Below are 25215 nucleotides of genomic sequence, written 5' to 3' on the forward strand. Positions count from 1 at the left end.
AAGATGTCTTAGTGTTTAAAGAATTTTAAAATTATCAACAGTTTACATAAATACATACCCCATTCTATGTCTGTTTCAGTCACTTTGTTATTTAGTCAATACAGTAATTACAACTTGTGTTCACATCCACAGGAACCACATGGGTTAGCCTAATCTATACAGTATTTACAACCTTACTAGTGTTCACTTTACAGCCACGGATGGTTCATCTAGTTATTTACATTATTTACATATTACTTTGGTTCATTCACACATTACTTTGGCATTTTTTCTTCGAAGGCTCTGACATGGGTCTTCCTGGCAAATTCCTGAGCTGCTTGCATTTTCCTTTTTGTTTCTGATTTAGTGGATTCTGCCTTGGATTGTATAGCCAATTTCTGTCTTTTCGACTGCCTCTCCACTTCTAACTGCTCCAAATGCAAAAATCATAAAGAGTACAAACAATGTTTCTTCTGTTAGCTAACCTCCTTAATCTGAATAGTCATTTGTGATTTATAGCATGCAATAACAAATATCTTTCAGTCATGTTGTTTATGTTTCAAAATTATTCAACTATTCAATGTCAAAACATAAACAGTAGAAATAATGAACAAAATGTCAGCTACTGTCTTGTTCTAAAACACCAATGAAAAATTAATTTAGCATTTAGACAGGCTATAATGTAGCAAAAGTCATCACATGTCTGCCACAATCCTGTGTGTACTTAAATGTGTATTCCGCGTCTTCCATGTCGAGAGCAGTTTTGATTTGGGTGTACATGGTAAACAACTAAAATGAATGTGTTGGTCATTGTTTTATCCAGACGCATACATTTGTCTAAATGTGGCCAAGTAGACGCATTGTGGGTTTCCTGGACGTCGTCTACATCTCTAAAATAAACATCTAAGGAAGAGAATCCATCTGCCATCTTCCACTTGTTTTTTAAAATATATAAATCGCCCTTTCGTCTTCTCCAACTCTCTCGTCGTCATTTGGGATGTGCGTATCTGTTGTGATTTCCCTTCCTGGTTCGATGACCCGCCTCATCTTGCCTCTGATTGGCCTGTCCGCAATGTTTTGCCCTAATCTTAACCAATCGTGACTCATCATAGTAAACCAACCAACCAATCATAATAAATAAATGATAAATGGGTTATACTTGTATAGTGCTTTTCTACCTTCAAGGTACTCAAAGCACTTTGACAGTATTTCCACATTTACCCATTCACACACTGATGGCGGGAGCTGCCATGCAAGGCGCTAACCAGCAGCCATCAGGAGCAAGGGTGAAGTGTCTTGCCCAAGGACACAACGGACGTGACTAGGATGGTAGAAGGTGGGGATTGAACCCCAGTAACCAGCAACCCTCCGATTGCTGGCCGGCCACTCCACCAACTTCGCCACGCCGTGGATTTTCTTATACGTAAACCAACCCCATCATCATTAATGTTTCCCGTATATTTTGTCCCCTGCCCGTGGAGTTGCTTTGCTACGGAGCTTCGATTTTTAAGTTAATAATTTTTAATGGAAAACCGTAGTATTTACCATTGCAGCCGTAAACCGTTATTGATCATCAACAACCGTACTCATTACGGGAAAACAGGTAGGTTTTGGGCAGGTATGGCAAAGAGACGTATCAAGATTTTAACACACATTGTAGGTCGGAAAAAACGAAGAAAAAGGGAAAATAAAGTTTAATATTTTGACAGAGATAAAAAAAGACGGATTTTCGATTATAGACGGAAAAATCTATAATTTTAGTTATCCAGTCTTGCACCATTGCTTCTCCTTTTGTTGATTTTTACTTTGCGGTTTTGGACTTTTCCATCGTGTGAAAGCTGGTATTAAAGGACTCTCTTCATGTACATTACCTCTTTGTCTACATCTAGGGTCCAAGCCTAACACAAACTACAAGATTTACAGCTAAAAAGTGTTGATGAGGCAGGATGGACAGCACAGACTTCCTGTTTTCCAACCATAATGTAACCTCCCTTTGTATACTAAAGGAAGTCAGCACATTTCAGGTCAAACTATGTCAAATGACGCAAGCCTTTTTATTATTTTGGATACACACCATTTTTTGTTAATGTTATCCCTATGCATGTAAGAGAATACATAGACTAAGACTTTTGTATAGTAATGTAAAATGTCATAATAATCTTGACTGAAATTAAACAATGTTTCCTTTGTGTTGTTCCGGGTCTAAATTTACAAAAGACTGTTGTACCTTTTCCAGCGTCCCCACTGGTGTAGTGTCACTAAGTGAACCCAGAGTAAATCTCAGTGTCTGCCACATTTTATTACAGAAGTGCCTGCAACTCAGGACCTGGGAAAAGGATAGACTGATGTCTTCTCCTAGAAAAAGATGGGGGTCAGTGTGAGAGGATGATTTACCTATTACCAAACTCAGAATAGTTCAGTCTTACAGAAAATGGTAGAAAGACAATATTTCAGACCACATCTTCTCTTCCTGCCACACATCCATACCTCCAAACATAATTTATTGACGTATTTAACAGTTCAGTGTGTGATGATAATCACTTACCCTGCATCTTATGAGAGCAGAGGGCAAATCTCAGCGCGTCAGTCCCACACTGAGGGATCCCCTTAGGGAAGTCTTTTCTCTGTGGGAAGCAGATGGGGCAGTTAGATAGGAGAGGCGGTAATGAGCCTGCTCAATGAGTTAAAAAGGATCTGACCTGAGCTTCCATGGCAACCACCTTTTCCCTGGGGTCGAGGTTACCTTCCATAACTTTCTGTTGGAGCTTCTAAAAGGAAAAACACAATTATAATAAAAATGCACTTTCACAATCAGTCAATCGGTTCGCACTTACTAGTGGTTATACAGTATGTACAGTACATTTAATTTCTCACGATAGATATAGGGCCACTGACCAGCATGTTCATCCATCAAAAACATTAAATTGATCACTGAATTGTGTTAGGTTTGTGACATGAACTAATAAGTCTTCTCATGAGTATATTTTGGAGCCTTTAAGTCAAAATCTTTCCACACTCATTTCAAACATAGCATGTAATTGTCTCAAACATTATAATAATAATAATAATAACTAATCTTCATAGTTGATGGTTGCAAAATTGAACAATGGCAGCACAGTCCTATTGGACTTGACTTGCTTGAATTTGTCACTGGCTGACATAGTTTTACATACTTTTGATTGCTCATCTTATACATTAATTTAAAAAGAATAATTCTAATTTCTATAAGAAAATGTTCAACATGTTACTGAACATTCTTGTGTAATTGTCACAAATAAATGTATGTTGTATTTTGTTTATTTATACATTATAATATGTATCAAATTATTATACTATGGTTATTTTCAGAACTAAATATTTTTTCCTGAGGGAATCCCAAACCTTGACACCACCCCATTGAAGCTGTGGGTGTCCGAAAACCTCACTATTGGGTTTGTACAATCAAGTTTCTTCTAAACTAAACACAATTGATGCTAATTAACCTGTTTGTTAACCTTTTTTCCCCAACTGAGATTCAATAAGAGAATCGATTCAGCAGAATAAAAAATTACATCAGAATAGTAAAAACCTTATCAGTTGTCATCCCTAGTCATGAGCTTAACTCTTTGACAGCCCTAATATATACATATGTATATATATATATATATTAGGGATGTCCGATAATATCAGACTGCCGATATTATCGGCCGATAAATGCTTTAAAATTATATATCGGAAATTATCGGTATCGGTTTCAAAATTGTCGGTATCGGTTTCAAAAAGTAAAATGTAAGACTTTTTAAAACGCCGCTGTGTACACGAACGTAGGGAGAAGTACAGAGCGCCAATAAACCTTAAAGGCACTTCCTTTGCATACCGGCCCAGTATCATAATATCTACGGCTTTTCACACACACAATTTAATGCAAGGCATAATTGTTCACCAGCCATACAGGTCACACTGAGGGTGGCTGTATAAACAACTTTAACACTGTTACAAATATGCGCCACACTGTGAACCCACACCAAACAGGAGTGACAAACACATTTCGGATGAACATCCGCACCGTAACAAGACAAACACAACAGAACAAATACCCAGAATCCCTTGCAGCACTAACTCTTCCAGGACGCTACAATATACCCCCCCACCTCAAACCTGCCACCCCAACCCCGCCCACCTCAACCGCCCCCTAACCCTAACCCTATATATATATATACATACAGATATATATATATATGTATTTATGTATATATATATGTACATACATACATACATATATAATGTATTTTTATATATATATATATATATATATATATATATACATATTGTTATATTGTTATAGGCGCAAAGTTCAAAAGCCAGCATTTGTGATGGTATGGGGGTGTATTAGTGCCCAAGGCATGGGTAACTTACACATCTGTGAAGGCACCATTAATGCTGAAAGGTACATACAGGTTTTGGAGCAACATATGTTGCCTTCCAAGCAACGTTATCATGGACGCCCCTGCTTATTTCAGCAAGACAATGCCAAGCCACATTCTGCACGTGTTACAGCAGCGTGGCTTCGGAGTAAAAAAGTGCGGGTACTAGACTGGGCTGTCTGTAGTCCAGACCTGTCTCCCATTAAAAATGTGTGGTGCATTATAAAGCGTAAAATAAGACAACTTAGACCCCGGACTGTTGAACAACTTAAGCTGTACATAAAGCAAGAATGGGAAAGAACTGCACCTGAAAAGCTTAAAAAAATTAGTGTCCTCAGTTCCCAAACGTTTACTGAGTGTTGTTAAAAGGAAAAGACCATGTAACACAGTGGTAAACATGCCCCTGTGCCAACTTTTTTGCAATGTGTTGCTGCCATTAAATTATAAGTTAATGATTATTTGCAACAAAAAAATAATTTCTCAGTTTGAACATTAATTATCTTGTCTTTGCAGTCTATTCATTGAATATAAGTTGAAAAGGATTTGCAAATCATTGTATTCTGTATTTATTTACAATTTACACGTGCCAACTTCACTGGTTTTGGGTTTTATATATTCAACTTTGCAGTCGTATCATCAGTCATGCGTCTGCATATTTGGGTGTCGATGAAGAGTTGGCTTTGATGACGGGGGAGAATGCTGGACAGACATGGCAGAGCGTCTCGTAAGGGGGGTGCTGAGAATTCTTGGCAAAGTCTCGTATGTCGAGTCCTCAAAGTTCTCAATTAACCAGTTGATCCACATTGTACCCTACCTTATGAACACAAAATGTTGGTATTGCCCGAAATGCAAACTCACGGGTATAAGAGGTAGGTTTGCGCCGCAGTCTGAAGGTAGAGTGAGAACTGAGGAGCTACTGTAAGTCATCTTGGAGTCATCCCAGTTCCCTTGACATCATTAACCAACCCTTGAAAATGTGGGCTGGTCCCTCACCTATCTCAGAATCGCCATTAAAATCAAGAGTCCAAGTCTTGCATGGACACCAGAGTGAGGGTTATCTTTATGTTTTCCATTTATAAATCATTGCACCAATAGTGGCCTCGTTTTTATCAAGCTTCCTGCTGATGATATTGTCCCTGAGGTTCTTTGACAGCGCTTTGGTCCTTCCCACAGTGGGGTAGACATTTGAATGGAAGAAACTATTTGTGTGACAAATGTCTTTTATCCACATGATGAGGTGATATTATGAGTACTTACCTGAAGGGACATGTCTAACCTGTGTGATTCATGGGCACAGAACGACTATTGGGTAAGCTATTCGGAAACTGTCGTAAGCTAAGTAATAAGTTATTTTACATTAAATGTAGCTTTACTACACTGATGTAGCGGCTCAACTTCACCATCTGCGTAACTGTAACCCATCTGTGGGGGTCAGAATGCTTGCATCGTGGGATACAAATGACTTAATATCCTTCATTCAAAGTTCTTTTCAAAAATATATTTTCTTTCTCAGTCACAATATACCTACCATAAAAATTCTGGATTGTTAATTTTTTAAATTTATTTACATAATCCACAAGGGATGCAACCCACCACACCCATTGTATTTACACTGTTACACTGTGGAACAAATGCTTGTGTACAAAATACATCTTACCAAATATCTTAATGACTGTAATAGTGTGGAAGAAGAGACTGTTCCATGTACTACACACCTCCAATGAGACTCCATGTATGACATCCAGGGGGTCAATGACGTTTCCCAAAGATTTTGTCATTTTCCTGCCATGTTTATCCCTCACCAAAGAGTGAAGCAGAACCTTCGATTCAAGAAGAAGAAATAATTTGATATATTTTTTTTAAAGTATATATGTACCAGGTGTATACTGTACTTGTTTAAATGGCAACTGGCCAGTCAGTTCTGTGCCCAGCATTACCATCCTCGCCACCCAGAAGAATATGAGATCACTGCCAGTCTCCAGGAGGGTGTGGGGGTAGAAGCGTTGAAAGTCACTGGTCTGTGGAAAGGATGTCGTCTAATACATCAGTAAGGCTGTAATTTGGTGGAGTGTGTGTTGCTAAATGACGTGCAGTACCTGCTGAGGCCAGCCCAGCATTGCAAAAGGAAACAGCCCAGAGGAGAACCATGTATCCAGAACATCAGGGTCTGACCAGCACAGCGTGCACATATACAATACATAAAAACAAATTAATAGATTATCAACAAACCTACCAATGGAAATATTTTTAAGGCTAATAGTCCTGATATGCAACCAAATTATTTATATAATACCAGGTATGTCTCTTTTTTTACATTTGTTTTTTTTTACCTTACAAGACAGTCAACATATTTGTTATTTGGGGTGATAACTGGGATGGGAACCGGTTTGCAACCTTTATTAATGCCATCACACTCTACACAGTAATAATAAATTACATATAAAATACAGTAATGAAAAGATTAAATACAAGACTTAAATGAAACAAAAAAAAAAGGCCAACTCCTTATTTATATCCTGTACAGCCTCACGTTACTCATGTACACATATCTTGTGGTTTCATAATAACACCCTTTTCAAAAACTCTTTCCTAAATACCCTTTTGTAGGTTTGTGTTTCAATTTGCAAAACATGCAATTGTCATAGAAACTAGTCACTTTTTTGGGTGAATTTTTGTTTTGCCAATTTCCATCATCCCACCAAAGTGATTATTCTCTCCAATGTGTCTTGAATGTCCCTTTACTGTAGGTACTTTTAAACTGTGGTTAATAACGCAACAGAAGTGAACCTAAAAGATGAGTTATCTTGGTATTATTCAAATGTCAATTCACTTGGAAATGGTATTAAAGAAGTTAGTCACCCTGAGTCAGACTGATGTTCTCTGGCTTCACTCCATATTTGATAGTAGCTCGCTGTCGGGCTTCGTCCTCATTCCTTCCCCAGACCCACTGTTCCTACAAAAACCGAACACAAATAATGCAATTGACACCATTGACTGGAACAATCATTATTTTCTGAATTAATATTTTTTTATTCTAAATAATAACAACCCTATAAAACACTTCTATCGATAACCTACTCAGTGGCCTAGTGGTTAGAGTGTCCGCCCTGAGATCAGCAGGTTGTGGGTTCAAACCCCGGCCGAGTCATACCAAAGACTATAAAAAATGGGACCCATTGCCTCCCTGCTTGGCACTCAGCATCAAGGGTTGGAATTGGGGGTTAAATGACCAAAAATGATTCCCGGGCGCGGCACCGCTGCTGCCCACTGCTCCCCTAACCTCCCAGGGGGTGATCAAGAGGATGGGTCAAATGCAGAGGACAAATGTCACCACACCTAGTGTGTGTATGACAATCATTGGTACTTTAACTTTAACTTAATTTGTTTTCTGCCTTGATGTGTGTGTGACCAGGTTGTTACTGTGATGTAATAATAATACATGAAACAAATAGACAGCTGACTGAAAATTAGCGCTGTCCCGATACAATCATACAACCCTTTCACTTATTATACAATACCAATATTGGCACCTTGAGTATTATCCAATACCGATAATCCTCCAGTATGATATCAGCACGAACCATACATACTTTTATTTTATTGTGTGGAAAGTTAGAAAAGGGTTTTTCTCAAGTCAAATTTGTCAAACAAAGAATAATGTTACATATGAAAAACAATAACTGTCTACAATGAACTTAAGTTGGGTTTAACTATTGTATTTTACGGACTATAGAAGCGCACCTCTATATAAGTCACACTCACTAAATTTTCGGGGAAAAAAGTTATTCAAACGGTACAAAATGGATGGATGGATGGAATTCCACATATTAGCCGCACCGCACAATAATCCGCATATACAGTATATACGTTGTGAAACTAGTTTTTTAATAGATTTTGTAAATGTTTATTTATATAACTCAAACGGTGTCTGTAGCACGGCAGTAAAACGGCTGATCAAACAAAACAGACATTGCCATGGACCCACTAGCTGCGGAAGCTGGCTGTCCAAATCAGCTCGATAGTATCAATAAGTCAACAGTGACGTTTTGGTGAATTTATAAAATAGAAAAATTACAAAAAGAATGCCATTGTATGTTAATAATACTGACAAAGACACTCGTAAACGTGTTAGCATATTAGAGAATGTAAACGACACTAGCTTCATTACATTACAATAGTACATACAAATATGCATGAAAACACAGTGTGGCTTGGTTGGTAGAGCGGTTGTGCCAGCAATTTGAGGGTTCCAGGTTTGATCCCCGCTTCCCCCACCCTAGTCACTGCCGTTGTGTCCTTGGGCAAGATACTTTACCCACCTGCTCCCAGTGCCACCCACACTTGTTTATATGTAACTTAAATAATAGGTTTTACTATGTAAAGCGCTTTGAGTCACTAGAGAAAAGCGCTATATAAATACAATTCACTTCACTCTGAAAGACATCATACACGGGATGGTTTAGTAAATAAGAATTGTTTTTGCTTGCTAAACAGAAGGGCAATGCAGCACTGCACAACCTGCAGTCAGCGAACTCGCCAAAAGATGGCGCCATAGCACAAACAATAACACACCTATTCAGTGTATTTGCTTGTTTTTATTTAAAAAACTAATTGCATTAAGGCTGTCAAAGAAAAAAAAAATCCATAAATAAACCGCACCATTTTGTAAGCCAAAGGGTTCAAAACGCATGAAAAAAATAGCAGCATATAGTCTGGAATTTTAACCGTAAGTTGAAATGGAGTATTAGGTGTCTTTGGCTACAATAATTAAGTTACGCACACGCACGATGAATGATGCTGACACATTTGTTTCTGGATACTTTCTAATGATCTTTTTTTGTCTTCGAGACTTGCTGTAAGTAATTAATATTTATTTACAATGACACATATGTTGTTTCAGACTGCAATATTGTTCAATGAGGGCTTATCACTTATCATGTAAATCTAGCTTGTGTGCAATTGTGTGCTTAGGTGATGAGTAACTGCCAACTCTAGTAGCCTAGAGACAAGCATGTTTACCTTTTGTAAATGACTTCACTAAACTATACGAAAAGACAAACCTTGCTTGTTAATTGGAGGACATTTAGATGTTAAATCGCTGCCCAGCATTGCACAAGTAAAAATGCTGCAGGACGACTTGTATTGGAGCGCTTAAATCGGAGATTTAAAGAAAAATAAACCTGAAACACCGTGACCGCCCCCAAATTTGATATATCAATACCAAATCGGGAGTCGGGACATGACAAAAAAAAAAAGAAAGAAAAAAAAGAAAGAAAAAAAAGAGAAATTTCCCATCCATCCATCCATTTTCTACCGCTTGTCCCTTTAGGGGTAGCGGGTGTCGCTGGATCCTATCCCAGCTGCATTAGGGCGATAGGTGGGGTACACCCTGGACAAGTCGCCACCTCATCGCAGGGCCAACACAGATAGACAGACAACATTCACACTCACGTTCACACACTACTTGGAATAAAACATTTATTGAAAAATAAGGTTTGTTTAATCTTCAATGTCTCATATACTGTATATATCTATGGGCCCAACCTCCTGTTCATCTTTAACACCAGAAAGCTTCACTCTGTAAGCAGGGATTTGATGCCCCCACCAAAGCTGTCTGGAAATGCACCAGTCACTGCAAAACAAACAGAGCTGCAGTGTTCACATCCCAAACAATGAAACAAGGATGTGTTCATCACCAGAATGGTGTCATTTCACACTACGAGCATACCACAATAGATGACACATGCCTGGTAAGATAAATAAAAACATTCAAATTATGTGGACCATGTAGGTCTAAGGTTATGACAATTCTACAGTACCTGATGTTGGACAGCCAGTTCGTCCATGTTTTGTTGTAAAAGTGTGGAATGATTTCCAGTTGTCCATCCTCCACAGCCTAACAATAAACGTCACCGTTTCAGAGGTTACTCACGACCAGCAACATCAAACCATCAATACAAGTTACCTGTATAGCTTTTTTGGCCATTTCCTGACAGCGGACAAACCACTGCTTCTTAAGAAGAGGCTCAATGACATCCCCTGAGCGGCTGAGACATTGTGGAGAAGAATCATTTGAATAACACAAATAATAAGTCTTGCAAGCAGTAACCCAATTAGTGCATATAATCCATACATCACTGTTTTTCTCAAAAAGAGGTGGACTGTTAAAATGTGCTGTCCCATACGGTATACTTTTTTTTCATTCATTCATGTTACTTGCCTTGGAAAAAACAAATATAAGACAAAAAAAAGTCAATACATTATATAATATAATAATCATACAGAATAAAACACACAGAAAGTACATTTATAAATTACGTGGGTTTTTCCAAAATGAACTATAAAACATTAAATATCAAGTGTATGTGAGTGTCTCTCCTTGTTTTCTTTCCAGACAACCTCTTTGACCTGATTTGCAATCGTAACCTATGTGCACATGGACACATTTAATCGGATTAAAAGCCTAACAGCAATAAAAATGCTACATATAAACATGCAATTCGGAATATTCCAGTCGGGAGACATAGTCTCCCCAACGTGTCCCGGGTCTTCCCCGTGGCCTCCTACCGGTTGTAAGTGCCCTAAACACCTCTCCAGGGAGGGGTCCGTGTGGCATCCTGACCAGATGCCCGAACAACCTCATCTGGCTCCTCTCGATGTGGAGGAGCAGTGGCTTTACTTTGAGCTCCTCCCGGATGACAGAGCTTGTCACCCTATCTCTAAGGGAGAGCCCCGCCACCTGACGGAGGAAACTCATTTCGGCCGCTTGTACCCGTGATCTTGTCCTTTCGGTCGTAACCCAAAGCTCATGACCATAGGTGAGGATGGGAACGTAGATCGACCGGTACATTGAGAGCTTTGCGTTCCGGCTCAGCTCCTTCTTTACCACATCGGATCGATACAGTGTCCGCATTACTGAAGACGCTGCACCGAACCGCCTGTCGATCTCACTATCCACTCTTCCCTCAGTCGCGAACAAAATCTCTGAGGTACTTGAACTCCTCCACTTGTTCCCCAACCCGGAGATGGCACTCCACCCTCTTCTGGGTGACAACCATGGACTCGGACTTGAAGGTGCTGATTCTCATCCCAGTCGCTTCACACTCGGCTTCGAACCGATCCGGTGAGAGCTGAAGATCCTGGCCAGATGAAGCCATCAGGACCACATAATCTGCAAAAAGCCGGATTGCAGCCACTAAATGGTAAATGATAAATGGGTTGTACTTGTATAGCGCTTTTCTACCTTCAAGGTACTCAAAGCGCTTTGACACTACTTCCACATTTACCCATTCACACACACATTCACACACTGATGGAGGGAGCTGCCATGCAAGGCGCTAACCAGCACCCATCAGGAGCAAGGGTGAAGTGTCTTGCTCAGGACACAACGGACATGACGAGGTTGGTACTAGGTGGGGATTGAACCAGGGACCCTCGGGTCGCGCACGGCCACTCTTCCACTGCGCCACGCCGTAAAATGGCTTCTCTGTCACCAGTGGCTTCTCTGTTACTCTGCGTGAGAAAGACAAGATGGCGCCAGCATGGTTCGTCTGCAGTCTTTCTGCTATACTCAGATTAACACTAACTATAATTTTATCTCTGTTCTAATTGTATATGACCGCCAGACCATATTCGATCTAAGCAAAACACAACAGTGTTTTTTAAATATCAATGTTGGGGACCAAACGTCAAAATCCCCGCCACACCTGGCGTCTGTACCGGCCTTCCTATTGCGCTTTCTGCTGTCATACAAAGAAAGCGGCCTAAGAAACGAGGTAAACATAGAGGATTTCTTGTGAAAGTCAAGGCTTACCGTAGATCTACCTCTGGAGTTGGATTACGGTGGATTCAGCCCGTTGTGCCAGCACGACTGTACCCGACATTGGTCACTTGACGCTGGAGACGCCGCTCCGAAAACGTCAGAGCAGACGCCGTAGTGTGCATTTTGGATGCCTGCGGGCTCTACGCCACAGCTCCTTGCGGGATGACAAGGATCTGACGCTCCGTCTCGGCCTACTGAATGCTAGATTGCTAGCAAAGAAGACGTTTCTCCTGAATGATGTTTTTAACACACGTAAACTGGATTATATGTTGCTCACAGAGACGTGGCTCCAAGCCGGTGAGTTTACTGCTTTTTCAGAACTTCTACCTCCTGACCACTGGTCAAGGTGGAGGGCGAGCAACAGTCCACAAATTCAGCTTCATCTGCCGGCAGGTACCGACAGATTATTTTTCTTCAGATATTTATCATAAAAACTCGATAATCCGATTTTGTCCGCACTGGAGTATCACCCACCAAAATATGATAAAGACTTTATACAAGACTCCACGGACTTCGTAACCAGCCTAGCATTAAGCTACGATACATTTTTAATAGCTGCGTATTTTAATATCCGTGTTTTCTGTGAATTGCAACCCTTGGCCAAATACTTTTCAGCCTATTAGACTCTTTTAGTTTGACGCAGTCGGTGTGGGGCTCGACACATGAAAAAGGATACACACTGGACCTTGTGCTATCTTTTGGCTGCAATGTGTCTGAAGTGGACACTGTTGAAACCCATTCCTCAGATCATTTTGCTGTATTTGTTTTTGTAACGTGCTTACAGAGCGAGGCTACGCTCTGCTATGAACAGAATTGGTGACAAAGGGCAGCCCTAGCGGAGTCCAACCCTCACTGAAAATGGGTCCGACTTACTGCTGGCAATGCGGACCAAGCTCTCACACTGATCATACAGGGAGCGGACCGGCACAATCAGCCAGTCTGATACCCCATACTCTCTGAGCACTCCCCCTCGGCTGCCGCCCAGCTCACATTGCACCCAACCTCTATGGCCTCTCCTATGAGTGGTGAGCCCATTGGAGGGGGGACCCACGGTGCGTCTTCGGGCTGTACCCGGCCGGGCCCCATGGGGACCAGGCGCTCGGCATCGTGCTCCACCTCCGGGCCTGGCTCCAGAGGGGGGAATCTAAGTCCTTGTTTGTTCTTTTCCATAAAGGTCTTTGAGATGCTCTTTGTCTGATCCCTCAACTAGGACCTGTTTGTCTTGGGAGACCCTACCAGGGGGCATAGAAGCCGCCGGGCAACATAGCTCATAGGATCATTGGGACACGCAAGCTCCTCTACCACAATAAGGTGGCAGCTTGCAGGTGTTAAATTATTATTTAGTTAGTGCATTTGCTTACATACATGAGAAATCAAAGGGAACATTAGTGGCCACATATATATAGTGGTCACTTTTGCTCTTTCCCTTGATTGGTCGCTATTGACAGGCTTAAACATTGCATAAACATTGCAGTGGCTGTTGGACTCCAATGAAGGAGGGCTGTCGCCTGTGTCAGCAGCACAAGTACACAAGATGGGTGGCACAGGTGCATCGAGGCCAGTTTGTAGTGTCCGCTGAGCATTTGCTTTGCGATTACGGTCCTGCCTCGCACACTGACACAAATATGTTGCATGCATTGTCAGTCACGGCGCCAATTCCGTTGTTTTGTCTTTTAACCTCCAAATCAGTGACGGCTGATTGTAAAACCCCTGCTATTTGTGGCCCCCTTGTGGGAATCAAAAAGTGGGTGAGGCTTCTGCTCTGTGCCCATAAGAGATATTTTCGCTAAAATGCGAACTGTGGTCACGTTATGATCTCTAGGGTGTTACGAGATCTAATGCCCCGAGATCTTCTCACTCCCCCTGTATTCATCTATGACAGGGTCAATATAAAATAGCTGTTTCATTGGATTTCACTAGACTGCACAGCTATAATGATGTTGCTAGATTGTAAAAGGTGTTAGTTTACCAACCTGCAAGTGGGTAAGGTCATGGTGTGACCCTTTTTTCCCCGGAACAGCTTTTTCTCAACCAAAGCGTCGATTACCAGTTGTCGAGCATCAAAACGTTTCACTCCCTTCAAAGATATAAAGAGATATTAAATAAAGACGTTTATCAACCCAGTAAATAAAAGTTTCCATGGGGTCAATATTTTTGCACTTGACTTTTAACAGAAGGAATAACATCTGTATACTAACAAGTTTAGGTCATAAGCCTGTATGTAAGATAAAACAACAGTGAGGTTCATGCACCTCAAGCCATTGACCACATAGTGGAGTCATCTTCCCATCTTCTCCAATCACAGTAAGGCGCGGTAGAGCATGTCTCTGTGACAATAAGAAGTCTAAGAGGTCATGAGCAGGAGTAACCTTCACTGCACCTACAAAACAGAAAGACAAACGGTAAATTAGATTTCCTTCTGCATATAATACAGTACCAACAGTGGACTACATTACAGACTTGGCTCATAGCATATAAAAGGTATCACACTTAGAGCTGATCTATTAAACGTGTGCAAAGTTGACTGCGTCTGTTAAATGAGCAGAATAAGGCATGCAATTAATTTAGAGTCTCTGTCTCCATTAATATGCAGAATATATGCTGATTAGCAAAACACCCACAATACTGGAAGGAGAAGATGCAAATATATTATATAGCACCCACAATGTGATTTATCAACACTCATAGATTTGCGAGCACTATTTAGCTGAAAAGTATGTGCAAACTGACACACGGCTGCAGGATCGGTGTTGTGCTGTGCTAGCGCCGCAAATACAGACGAGAAACAGAGAATGTGTGTGTCAACCTTTTTTCATGGTCTGTCAAAAATAAAAACTATTAAACATATCCTCAATAAATCAACATTCTTTTCAAATGTTATAGCTGCATGCTGGGTAAGGTAAGGGGCTGATTAATACAAATTTAATTCATGCAATTGATGTTTTGGTGTCTGCTAGAGTTGTTCTTTTTAATGGCGTTCGTTTTTTCATTTAGAAAATATAATATTAACATATCTCCTGTATGAAAAAAAGTAATTTGAAGTATGTTTTTTTTGCGTCTTGAACACAGTAAATGCAGAACTCTCCAATGAACGCATCTGCAGCGCACAAAAAAGTGGGTTTCATTGTGGATGCACCGGACAGCTTTTAAAATGACCATAAAAAGTGATACATGTCTGCTGCTTGTTTGATAGCAAAACAGGTAGGAGCATTATAACATGAATGTGTAGTAAATTCCATGTTATAATGTGCTTTCACCATTCTCCATGGTGAAAGCACACAAAAACCTCATTTAAATAAGACGGTCTGCACCAGTCATAATTAGCACTTGCAATGTTAGTAGATCGCAGGCAAAATGCCCCCTATTAGTACATGTATTTCATAGATTGCACACGCTGTATAGCATGTAGTATTTGGATCTTAGCAAATCAGGCCCTCAGTCTTCTATTTTCTTGGAGCTGTGTCTAAAAATAGACACAAACAACTACAGTAGTGTGGTTCTCACCTGTTCCAAGCTCCATGTCCACCATTGTATCAGTGACAATTGGCAGCAGTCTGTCAATAAAGGGGTGGCGGCAAACCTTTCCGTGAACATTCTGAAAAACAAAAATAGTTCAGGTTACAATAATTAATTACATTTTTAAACAGAACTCCCTAATTTGAGGTGAGGTGTCTGGTTTTTTCTTTTTTAAATAAGTGATGAAAGACATTTATGCCCTGGGGCTGCTACAAGTCTGCCAGCTGCTGGGGTAGTGACCTTGTGTGTCAGCGTGTCTGTGATCTTCTTTAAATTATCTTTTATTTATATATATATATATATATATATATATATATATATATATATATATATTGTATTTTATTTATGTTTTTCCCCCTTCCTCAGGGGGAGGATTCGACAGGGCGGTTGCTGGTTGTTCCATCTCCATTGTTGGGGTCCCTGCGGGTGGGGTGGGTGGTTCCCGTGGCCCTGTGCTGGGCGGTCCTGCGGCGGCCGACTTGGGTGGGGTGGCCTCGGGCGGGCCGCGCCGTGCTCTCCGGGTGTGGGGGGTAGGCTCGTGGGGGCCCGGTTGCTGGTGGGGCAGGCAGTCTTCCCGTCCGGTTGCGGGGAGTCTCTGGGCCCCTCGGGCGGAGCGTCCCTCCTTTCTGCCCGTGTGGGGTGTGGTCTCTCGCTGGCTTGAGGGTTGGCTGTCCCCTGCTTCTCCCATGCCTTGTCCTCGCGTCTGTCTGCGGCCTGCTGCTGGCTCTTCCGGGCCGGGCACTGGGGTTCCTGTCGCTGGCTGGCCTGGCTGCGTGGGGCCGGTGGTCCCTTGTTCCCTGGGCGCCACACCTGCTGTTTGTGGGTTGGGCTCTCTGGGTGGCTGGGGCCATACTCTGGCTCCCACACACACAGGAAGTCAAATATATTGTACATACAAATACACATATATATACTCACATACACACCGTTATTCATACATACATAGATACGCTCCCACATACATACACAAATACAGTACATACCTACATACTCAAAATTCGTACATCCACACGCACATTCACTGTACAAACATACATATACACATACTGTACATATACATTCACTGTACAAACATACATATACACATACTGTACATATACATTCACTGTACAAACATACATATACACATACTGTACATATACATTCACTGAACAAACATACATATACACATTCTGTACATATACAAGTACACATACATACATACATATACTCATGCATATAATCACGTTTCATCAAACATAAATTAACGTTGTTACCCTAGGGCAGGGGTCAGCAACCCAAAATGTTGAAAGAGCCATATTGGACCAAAAATACAAAAACAAATCTGTCTGGAGCCGCAAAAAATTAAAAGCCATATTACCGGTACATACAAATAGTGTGTCATGAGATATAAATTGAATTAAGAGGACTTAAAAGAAACTAAATGACCTCAAATATACCTACAAATGAGGCCACACAAGTCAATAACATCAACAAAACTCACCTTTGTGCATTCACGCACATTAAAAGTTTGGTGGACAAAATGAGACAGAAAAAGAAGTGGCATAAAACATGTCCTAGAAAGTCGGAGAAAGTTATATACGTAAACAAACTACGGTGAGTTCAAGGACCGCCAAAATTAGTAGGACAAAACGGCGCTCGCCAAATACTTGAATCAGTGAAGCATGTTTAATATAAACAGTGTGCTTTATAACAATTAGGGAGGTTTGTGTCATGTTTGCCCTCCTACAGAAACCATATTAAAACCAAAAATATTGTTTTCCCCCTCATCTTTTTCCATTTTTCATACATTTTTTAAAAAGCTCCAGAGAGCCACTAGGGCGGCGCTAAAGAGCCGCATGCGGCTCTAGAGCCGCGGGTTGCCGACCCCCGCCCTAGAGTAAACTGGGTAACACATGGCACACTGACAAAGCTTAACCTATGGTTACAATAACAATCTACAAGGTTAATATAGCTGGCTTCTCTTTCTTCCCCTCCATTTTTCTGCTTTCTTTTGTATCTCTAGTTATCATTACTTATATGTATTGCTGAATTTGAACATCTGTATTGTTAATAATAGAGGTAAATTATTGGTATTATTCATTATCAATAGCGCTATTTCTATTGGTATTTTGTATTGCTCCATTTGTAGTGTAATAATGCTCATTGTCATTTCTGTATTATTATTTATTTCACTAACTGCTTCTTTGCTATCACTTTTACCATCATATCTGTACATATCGTATTTGCTGATGTTGCTATATAGTTGTTGTTGTGTTTGCTGTTGTTGTTTTTGTCTCTCTGTCTTATCCTACTCTTGTCCCCACAATTTCCCCCTCTGTCTTCCTTTTTTTCCTCTTTCTATCCCCTCCGGCCCGGCTGCCCCAAATGATAGTATAAATACATTTAATAAAGTCTCCCAATAGCAAAGAATCAATCTTATCTAATCACTTTTCCTTTTCTGACAGTTCCTGAAAGTTTAATCGAAATCCACCAATAACATTTTGAGTTATGTTGCTAATGCAACGGGAATGACTTTAGGACCCTGTCGACCTGAGTTCTGTGTTTACTAACTAACAAACCAACAATACACAAAATAGTAGACCTTTTGGCGTCTTTGAATATTTAGGACGCCCCAATACCGTGCGCGAAAAATACACATTCACCAACAAGAAAGTACGAGCGTAGTTTCGCCGGGGGAAAGCACAGCACGTCAGCATGAAAAGTAAGATTGATGCAATCATATATGTGTGTATGAAAGACACTGACGCATGGCAAAGTGTGCACTCTGGTTCTGTTTCTGTTTGAACCTGTTTGTGTGTGCTGCGGGAATGTGCTGCCTTATGGATCCAGAACACTGGCAGTATGATTTGGTATCGGAAAAAAATAATTGATATTGTAGAAGAAGTTGTATTGGCACCGAAACAAGTTTTGGCAATAAATAAATACAAACATTGAAAAATATAATAACTTGGGGGATGTTTTTGACGGCAATATTCTAGAAAAACACCGTAGAAGAACAAAGGACGACCGATGCTGTCTAAATCAAGTGTTTGTGTTAACCTAGCCATACTTTGTGGATGTAGCATAAATGGTACAGAAATTATGTATTTTTAAATGATCCATGTTTGTCTCGATATAGCCGTGCTTTGTTATATTTCCATGCGGAGAGAAAAGAGCGAGTAAAGCGGAGTCTTGTAAACAAGTAAGGGAAGAGTGGATTGTGAGATCGACAGGTGGATCGGTGCGGCATCTGTAGTGATGCAGACCCTGCATCCATCCGTCGTGAAGAAGGAACTGAGCCGGAAGGCAAAGCTCTCAATTTACCGGTCGATCTACGTTCCCATCCTCACCTATGGTCATGAGTTTTGGGTTATGACCAAAAGGACAAGATCACGTGTACAAGAGGCCGAAATGAGTTTTCTCCTTCGGGTGGCAGGGCTCTCCCTTAGAGATAGGGTGAGAAGCTCTGTCATTTGGGAGGAGCTCAAAGTAAAGCCGCTGCTCCTCCACATCGAGAGGAGCGAGATGAGGTTGTTCGGGCATCTGGTCAGTATGCCCCCCGTACGCCTACCAGGGGAGGTGTTTAGGGCACTTCCAACCGGTAGGAGGCCACGGAGAAGACCCGGGACACGTTGGGGAGACTATGTCTCCTGGCTGGCCCGGGAACGCCTCAGGATCCCCCTGGAGGAGCTAATCGAAATAGTTGGGGAGAGGGACGTCTGGGCTTCCCTGCTTAGGCTGCTGCTTCCGCGACCCGACTTCGGATAAGCGGAAGAAGATGGATGGAAAAAAGAACGACTTTATAATGTAGGTGTAGCTGTATTTGTTAATTTAAAATATTTAACACCAGACATGCAAAGCTTGGCGTGTCAAGAGTAACCAATTTCTGTTAAAATACGAGACTTCAACTGTCGTAATGTTGAGGGACCTCCGTCGGTTCTTCCTCATGATCCCCCGGGAGGGAGCCTCATATTCATCCAGACTGTGGAGACAACTTCATGCACAAAACTTTTTTCAGTGTTTGGAAATAAAACCTTACATCTGATGTATCTTTTTCTTTCTATGTTGACACCTGGACTGATTGATTGAAACTTTTATTAGTAGATTGCACAGTGAAGTACATATTCCGTACAATTGACCACTAAATGGTAACACCCGAATAAGCTTTTCAACTTGTTTAAGTCGGGGTCATGTCTTATTGTATTGTATTGTTTTGTCAATCGCCTTTGTGTGTCAAGTATTATTTAGACTTGTATAAATTAATAAACAATGTGCTGAAACTACAAATAATACAAAATAAGGGAATACATTCAGATATCCTAAATGATATCCACATAATATTTAAATGTACATTTGAAAATACAACCGACAACATATTTTTTAAAACAACTGCTATAATATAGAGCTGAGGGATTATTTAAAATTAATAAAAAAATAAAAAATAAGCTGGATTTTTAGAGGAGACATTTCTATTAACAATTACATTAAAATATATTTAAAAATAATATCTGAGTAGTACTTTGTGATGTTACTGTAGGGCTGGGCGATATATCGAATATACTCGATATATCGAATATACTCGATATATCGAATATACTCGATATATCGTGGGTTTGTCTCTGTGCGATATAGAAAATGACTATATCGTGATATTCGAGTATACGTTCTCACGCAGTTGCTTTTAGCTGCGGGCATTATACTTCAGGCTTTTCTCGCTCTTTCTTGCCACTTGCTCATTCTTGTTTTATGTCTCACAGACATAAAACAAGCGCACCTTCTTACATACGTCACATACTGTCGCGCGTGCAATGTCATACGCTCTCGCGGAGCAGACAGGTAGCGGCATGGGTAACGTTAGCTGTGATGCTAGCGGTGCGGTGCGAGTGGTAATACGAGAGAAAGAAGGTGCGAATCTGGTAACAAATGAAGGAAGAATAATTAATTCCCAAGAAAAACAGCACGGGGTCCATCGTCTGGCGGTGGTTTGGCTTCAAGCGGGAATGTGTTGAACAGACAACCGTAATATGTCAAGTATGCAGCAAAGTGTTGCTACAAAAAGTAGCATTACTGCTAAATTGTAGCATCATTAGAAAAGTCACCCGCTAGAGAATGAAGAGTGCTTGAAACTCTGCAAATCAACATCTACGGCCGTTGCCACACCCACAAAATGCCAAAGCAACCATTTCCAGATCAATACCGTATGAAAAAAATAGCCAACAACAGAAGGAGATAACGTCCGCAGAAACCTACCACATAGCGAAGGACATACACTATTTGATTTCCTATTATGCAGCTCATTTTTAATTGATAGTTATTGAAATATCTTGTGTGACATCATGCAAAAAAGTGCACTTTATTTGTTTTAAAATATTGTAGTGGCGTTCTGTACAAAAAGTGCACTTTAGTTTAGTGTTGATTCGATATGTCATCTTAGTGACATCATGCACAAAAGTGCACGCATAGCTTGTTTTTTAAAATGTCTCTGACAATGTTCCACGCTCCGTTTTGGAAATTACATGAATGTTTGTGCCATTGCTTAATAAATACAGTTTTGGTAAATTGACTTAGTTGTGATTTCCCTCTCTGCATGAAAATTTAAAATTACCAATGTTTTAATGCAGTATGAACAAAAATGTTTAATGTAGACACATGTAATCATCATACTGCAATGATTATATGCATCAAGTGTTAATTCAAGGCTAAGGCAAAATATTGAAATATACTATATATATCGTGACATGGCCTAAAATATCGAGATATTAATAAAAGACCATATCGCCCAGCCCTATGTTACTGTATATAATTCAACAAGAAAGACAAAGAAGATCTTTGCCTTTGTGGGACATCTGGAGTTCCTTCCCAGCCGTGTTTCTGGGAGGACATCAAACTACAGTACGTCATCAACTTGAAGTCAAGCATTAGCTTCGCTTACTTGATCACATCAAGTAAGCGAAGCTAATGGTTGACTTCCTTGTTACATTTTATTAATAAATGATGCAATCATATAATAAATCCTCCATAAACTTTTTTATAACTAATAAATATGAGTAATTGCTTTAACGTTATTTAATTTGCTTTGTAAAGAGAATTTATGCATTGTAATAAATTAAACATTTAATAAATAACATAAATATATCCTAATAACCTTAGTGCTGAAATCAACTGCATATATAAAACCAATTGTGAAGTAATGAAGTTGATCAAAGTGCTTTACGAAGTAGTCAGATTAATAAAAGTAGGTTTACAAATACAAGATTTCACTCTGAGCAGGAGATGAATCTGCCAACAGCAACACACACAGGCCTACTCAGGATAAATGTAAAAAAATAATTTCATGTTTTGAAGCTTTTTTAAACTTAACTTAGACGCCCTCGGTCATCCTTTCTTGTTGAACGGTGTTTAGCCTCTCACGCTAAAACACTGACTTTGTTTGAAAACTTAAAAAAACCAAAAAACTAGAAGAAAACCTTTGAAACACACAAAAACAATAAAAGTGTACAAAAATATGAATATTGGCATTGAAAACATACAGCAAAAATATAGTATTTTTCAATACTACGCCGTCCCCATATATATATATATATATATATATATATATATATATATATATATATAGCGCTTTTCTCTAGTGACTCAAAGCGCTTTACATAGTGAAACCCAATATCTAAGTTACATTTAAAGCAGTGTGGGTGGAACTGGGAGCAAATGGGTAAAGTGTCTTGCCCAAGGACACAACGGCAGTGACTAGAATGGCGGAAGCGGGGATCGAACCTGGAACCCTCAAGTTGCTGGCACGGCCACTCTACCAACTGAGCTATCCCAATTCTTTCCCATTCTTGTTTTATGTAGAGCTTCAGTCGTTCAACAGTCCGGGGTCTCCGCTGTCGTATTTTACGCTTCATAATGCGCCACGCAGGCGGGTCAGGAAAGTACCCGCACTCTTTTTTTTACGAAGCCACGCTGTTGTAAAACCTGCTGATTGTGGCTTGGCATTGTCTTGCTGAAATAAGCAGGGGCGTCCATGAAAAAGATGGCGCTTAGATGGCAGCATATGTTGTTCCACAACCTGTATGTACCTTTCAGCATTAATGGTGCCTTCACAGATGTGTAAATTGCCCATGCCTTGGGCACTAATACACCCCCATACCATCACAGACTCTGGCTTTTGAACTTTGCGTCGATAACAGTCTGGATGATTCGCTTCTCCTTTGGTCCGGATGACACAATGTCGAAGATTTCCAAAAACAATTTGAAATGTGGACTCGTCAGACCACAGAACACTTTTTCACTTTGCATGAGTCCATCTTAGATGATCTCGGGCCCAGAGAAGCCGGGGGCGTTTCTGGATGTTGTTGATAAATGGCTTTTGCTTTGCATAGTAGAGCTTTAACTTGCACTTACAGATGTAGCGACAAACTGTATTTATTGACAGTGGTTTTCTGAAGTGTTCCTGAGTCCATGTGGTGATATCCTTAAGAGATTGATGTCGGTTTTTGATACAGTGCCGTCTGAGGGATCGAAGGTCACAGTCATTCAATGTTGGTTTCCGCCCATGCCGCTTATGTGGAGTGATTTCTCCAGATTCTCTGAACCTTTTGATGATATTATGGACCGTAGATGTTGAAATCCCTAAATTTCTTGCAATTGCACTTTGAGAAACGTTGTTCTTAAACTGTTTGACTATTTGCTCTCGCAGTTGTAGACAAAGGGGTGTACCTCGCCCCATCCTGTACACTTGTGGGATGTTCCAAATAAGTGTTTGATGAGCATTCCTCAACTTTATCAGTATTTATTGCCACCTTTCCCAACTTCTTTGTCACGTGTTGCTGGCATCAAATTCTAAAGTTAATTATTGTTTGCAAAAAAAAAAAAAAAAGGTTTATCAGTTTGAACATCAAATATGTTGTCTTTGTAGCATATTCAACTGAATATGGGTTGAAAATGATTTGCAAATCATTGTATTCCGTTTATATTTACATCTAACACAATTTCCCAACTCATATGGAAACGGGGTTTGTAGATTCCATGAAATGCTCAGTCATTCACAAACAAGGATGTCAACAAATGCGTGAGCAAATTGTTGAACTGTTTAAGAAAAACCTTTCTCAACCAGCTATTGCAAGGAATTTAGGGATTTCACCATCTACGGTCCGTAATATCATCAAAGGGTTCAGAGAATCTGAAGAAATCACTGCACGTAAGCAGCTAAGCCAGTGACCTTCGATCCCTAAGGCTGTACTGCATCAACAAGCGACATCAATTTGTGTAAATGATATCACCGCATGGGCTCAGGAACACTTCAGAAAGCCACTGTCAGTAACTACAGTTGGTCGCTACATCTGTAAGTGCAAGTTAAAACTCTCCTATGCAAGGCGAAAACCGTATATCAACAACACCCAGAAACGCCGTCGGCTTCGCTGGGCCTGAGCTCATCTAAGATGGACTGATACAAAGTGGAAAAGTGTTCTGTGGTCTGACGAGTCCACATTTCAAATTGTTTTTGGAAACTGTGGACGTCGTGTCCTCCGGACCAAAGAGGAAAAAAACCATCCGGATTGTTATAGGCGCAAAGTTGAAAAGCCAGCATCTGTGATGGTATGGGGGTGTATTAGTGCCCAAGACATGGGTAACTTACACATCTGTGAAGGCGCCATTAATGCTGAAAGGTACATACAGGTTTTGGAGCAACATATGTTGCCATCCAAGCAACGTTACCATGGACGTCGCTGCTTATTTCAGCAAGACAATGCCAAGCACGTGTTACATCAACATGGCTTCATAGTAAAAGAGTGCGGGTACTAGACTGGCCTGCCTGTAGTCCAGACCTGTCTCCCATTGAAAATGTGTGGCGCATTATGAAGCCTAAAATACCACAACGGAGACCCCAGACTGTTGAACAACTTAAGCTGTACATCAAGCAAGAATGGGAAAGAATTCCACCTGAGAAGCTTAAAAAATGTGTCTCCTCAGTTCCCAAACGTTTACTGAGTGTTGTTAAAAGGAAAGGCCACATAACACAGTGGTGAACATGCCCTTTCCCAACTACTTTGGCACGTGTTGTAGTCATGAAATTCTAAGTTCATTATTATTTGCAAAAAAAATAATAAAGTTTATGAGTTTGAACATCAAATATCTTGTCTTTGTAGTGCATTCAATTGAATATGGATTGAAAAGGATTTGCAAATCATTGTATACCGTTTATATTTACATCTAACACAATTTCCCAACTCATATGGAAACGGGGTTTGTACATTGTTCTTTATAACACACTATTTATCCCAGTAATCCATCATTAACATTTTTCAAATCAATAATGTCATGTGTACTTACAGAGCTGCAAACATTTGGTGGTTGCAATCCAGTAAATCATTTTGTCTCAGCTCGACTTCATTAATGTTTGGGATAAGACTTGTTTTTGTGCTGTTGAAACTCTCAGGATGGATTGCAGGTGTTCATCTGTGAGATGGATGCTATGTGCTGATTTTAAAGAGATTACACACAACATCATTGTAC

The 25215-nt window shown here is 40.4% G+C and overlaps 1 protein-coding gene across 10 annotated transcripts in view; it reads right to left on the reverse strand.

Annotated features, from left to right (window-relative positions):
* Nucleotides 1-25215, reverse strand: part of vars2 (valyl-tRNA synthetase 2, mitochondrial) — a 99150-nt gene that overhangs the window by 40067 nt on the left and 33868 nt on the right. For 7 of the 10 annotated variants that reach the window (XM_061966765.1, XM_061966764.1, XM_061966759.1 and 4 more), the window contains 13 exons: nucleotides 15709-15799; nucleotides 14457-14584; nucleotides 14178-14281; nucleotides 10348-10429; nucleotides 10202-10278; nucleotides 9927-10014; nucleotides 7242-7335; nucleotides 6479-6549; nucleotides 6275-6418; nucleotides 6098-6202; nucleotides 2679-2747; nucleotides 2525-2603; nucleotides 2207-2334 (listed from right to left, as the gene is read on the reverse strand). In XM_061966765.1, the coding sequence (XP_061822749.1) occupies nucleotides 2207-2334; nucleotides 2525-2603; nucleotides 2679-2747; nucleotides 6098-6202; nucleotides 6275-6418; nucleotides 6479-6549; nucleotides 7242-7335; nucleotides 9927-10014; nucleotides 10202-10278; nucleotides 10348-10429; nucleotides 14178-14281; nucleotides 14457-14584; nucleotides 15709-15799 (1260 nt within the window). The remainder of the gene's footprint in view (nucleotides 1-2206; nucleotides 2335-2524; nucleotides 2604-2678; nucleotides 2748-6097; nucleotides 6203-6274; nucleotides 6419-6478; nucleotides 6550-7241; nucleotides 7336-9926; nucleotides 10015-10201; nucleotides 10279-10347; nucleotides 10430-14177; nucleotides 14282-14456; nucleotides 14585-15708; nucleotides 15800-25215) is intronic. The other 3 variants (XM_061966763.1, XM_061966766.1, XM_061966761.2) reach the window with 3 other exon arrangements.

This window comes from Nerophis lumbriciformis, linkage group LG11, assembly GCF_033978685.3.
Source record: "Nerophis lumbriciformis linkage group LG11, RoL_Nlum_v2.1, whole genome shotgun sequence".
Classification (NCBI taxonomy): domain Eukaryota; kingdom Metazoa; phylum Chordata; class Actinopteri; order Syngnathiformes; family Syngnathidae; genus Nerophis; species Nerophis lumbriciformis.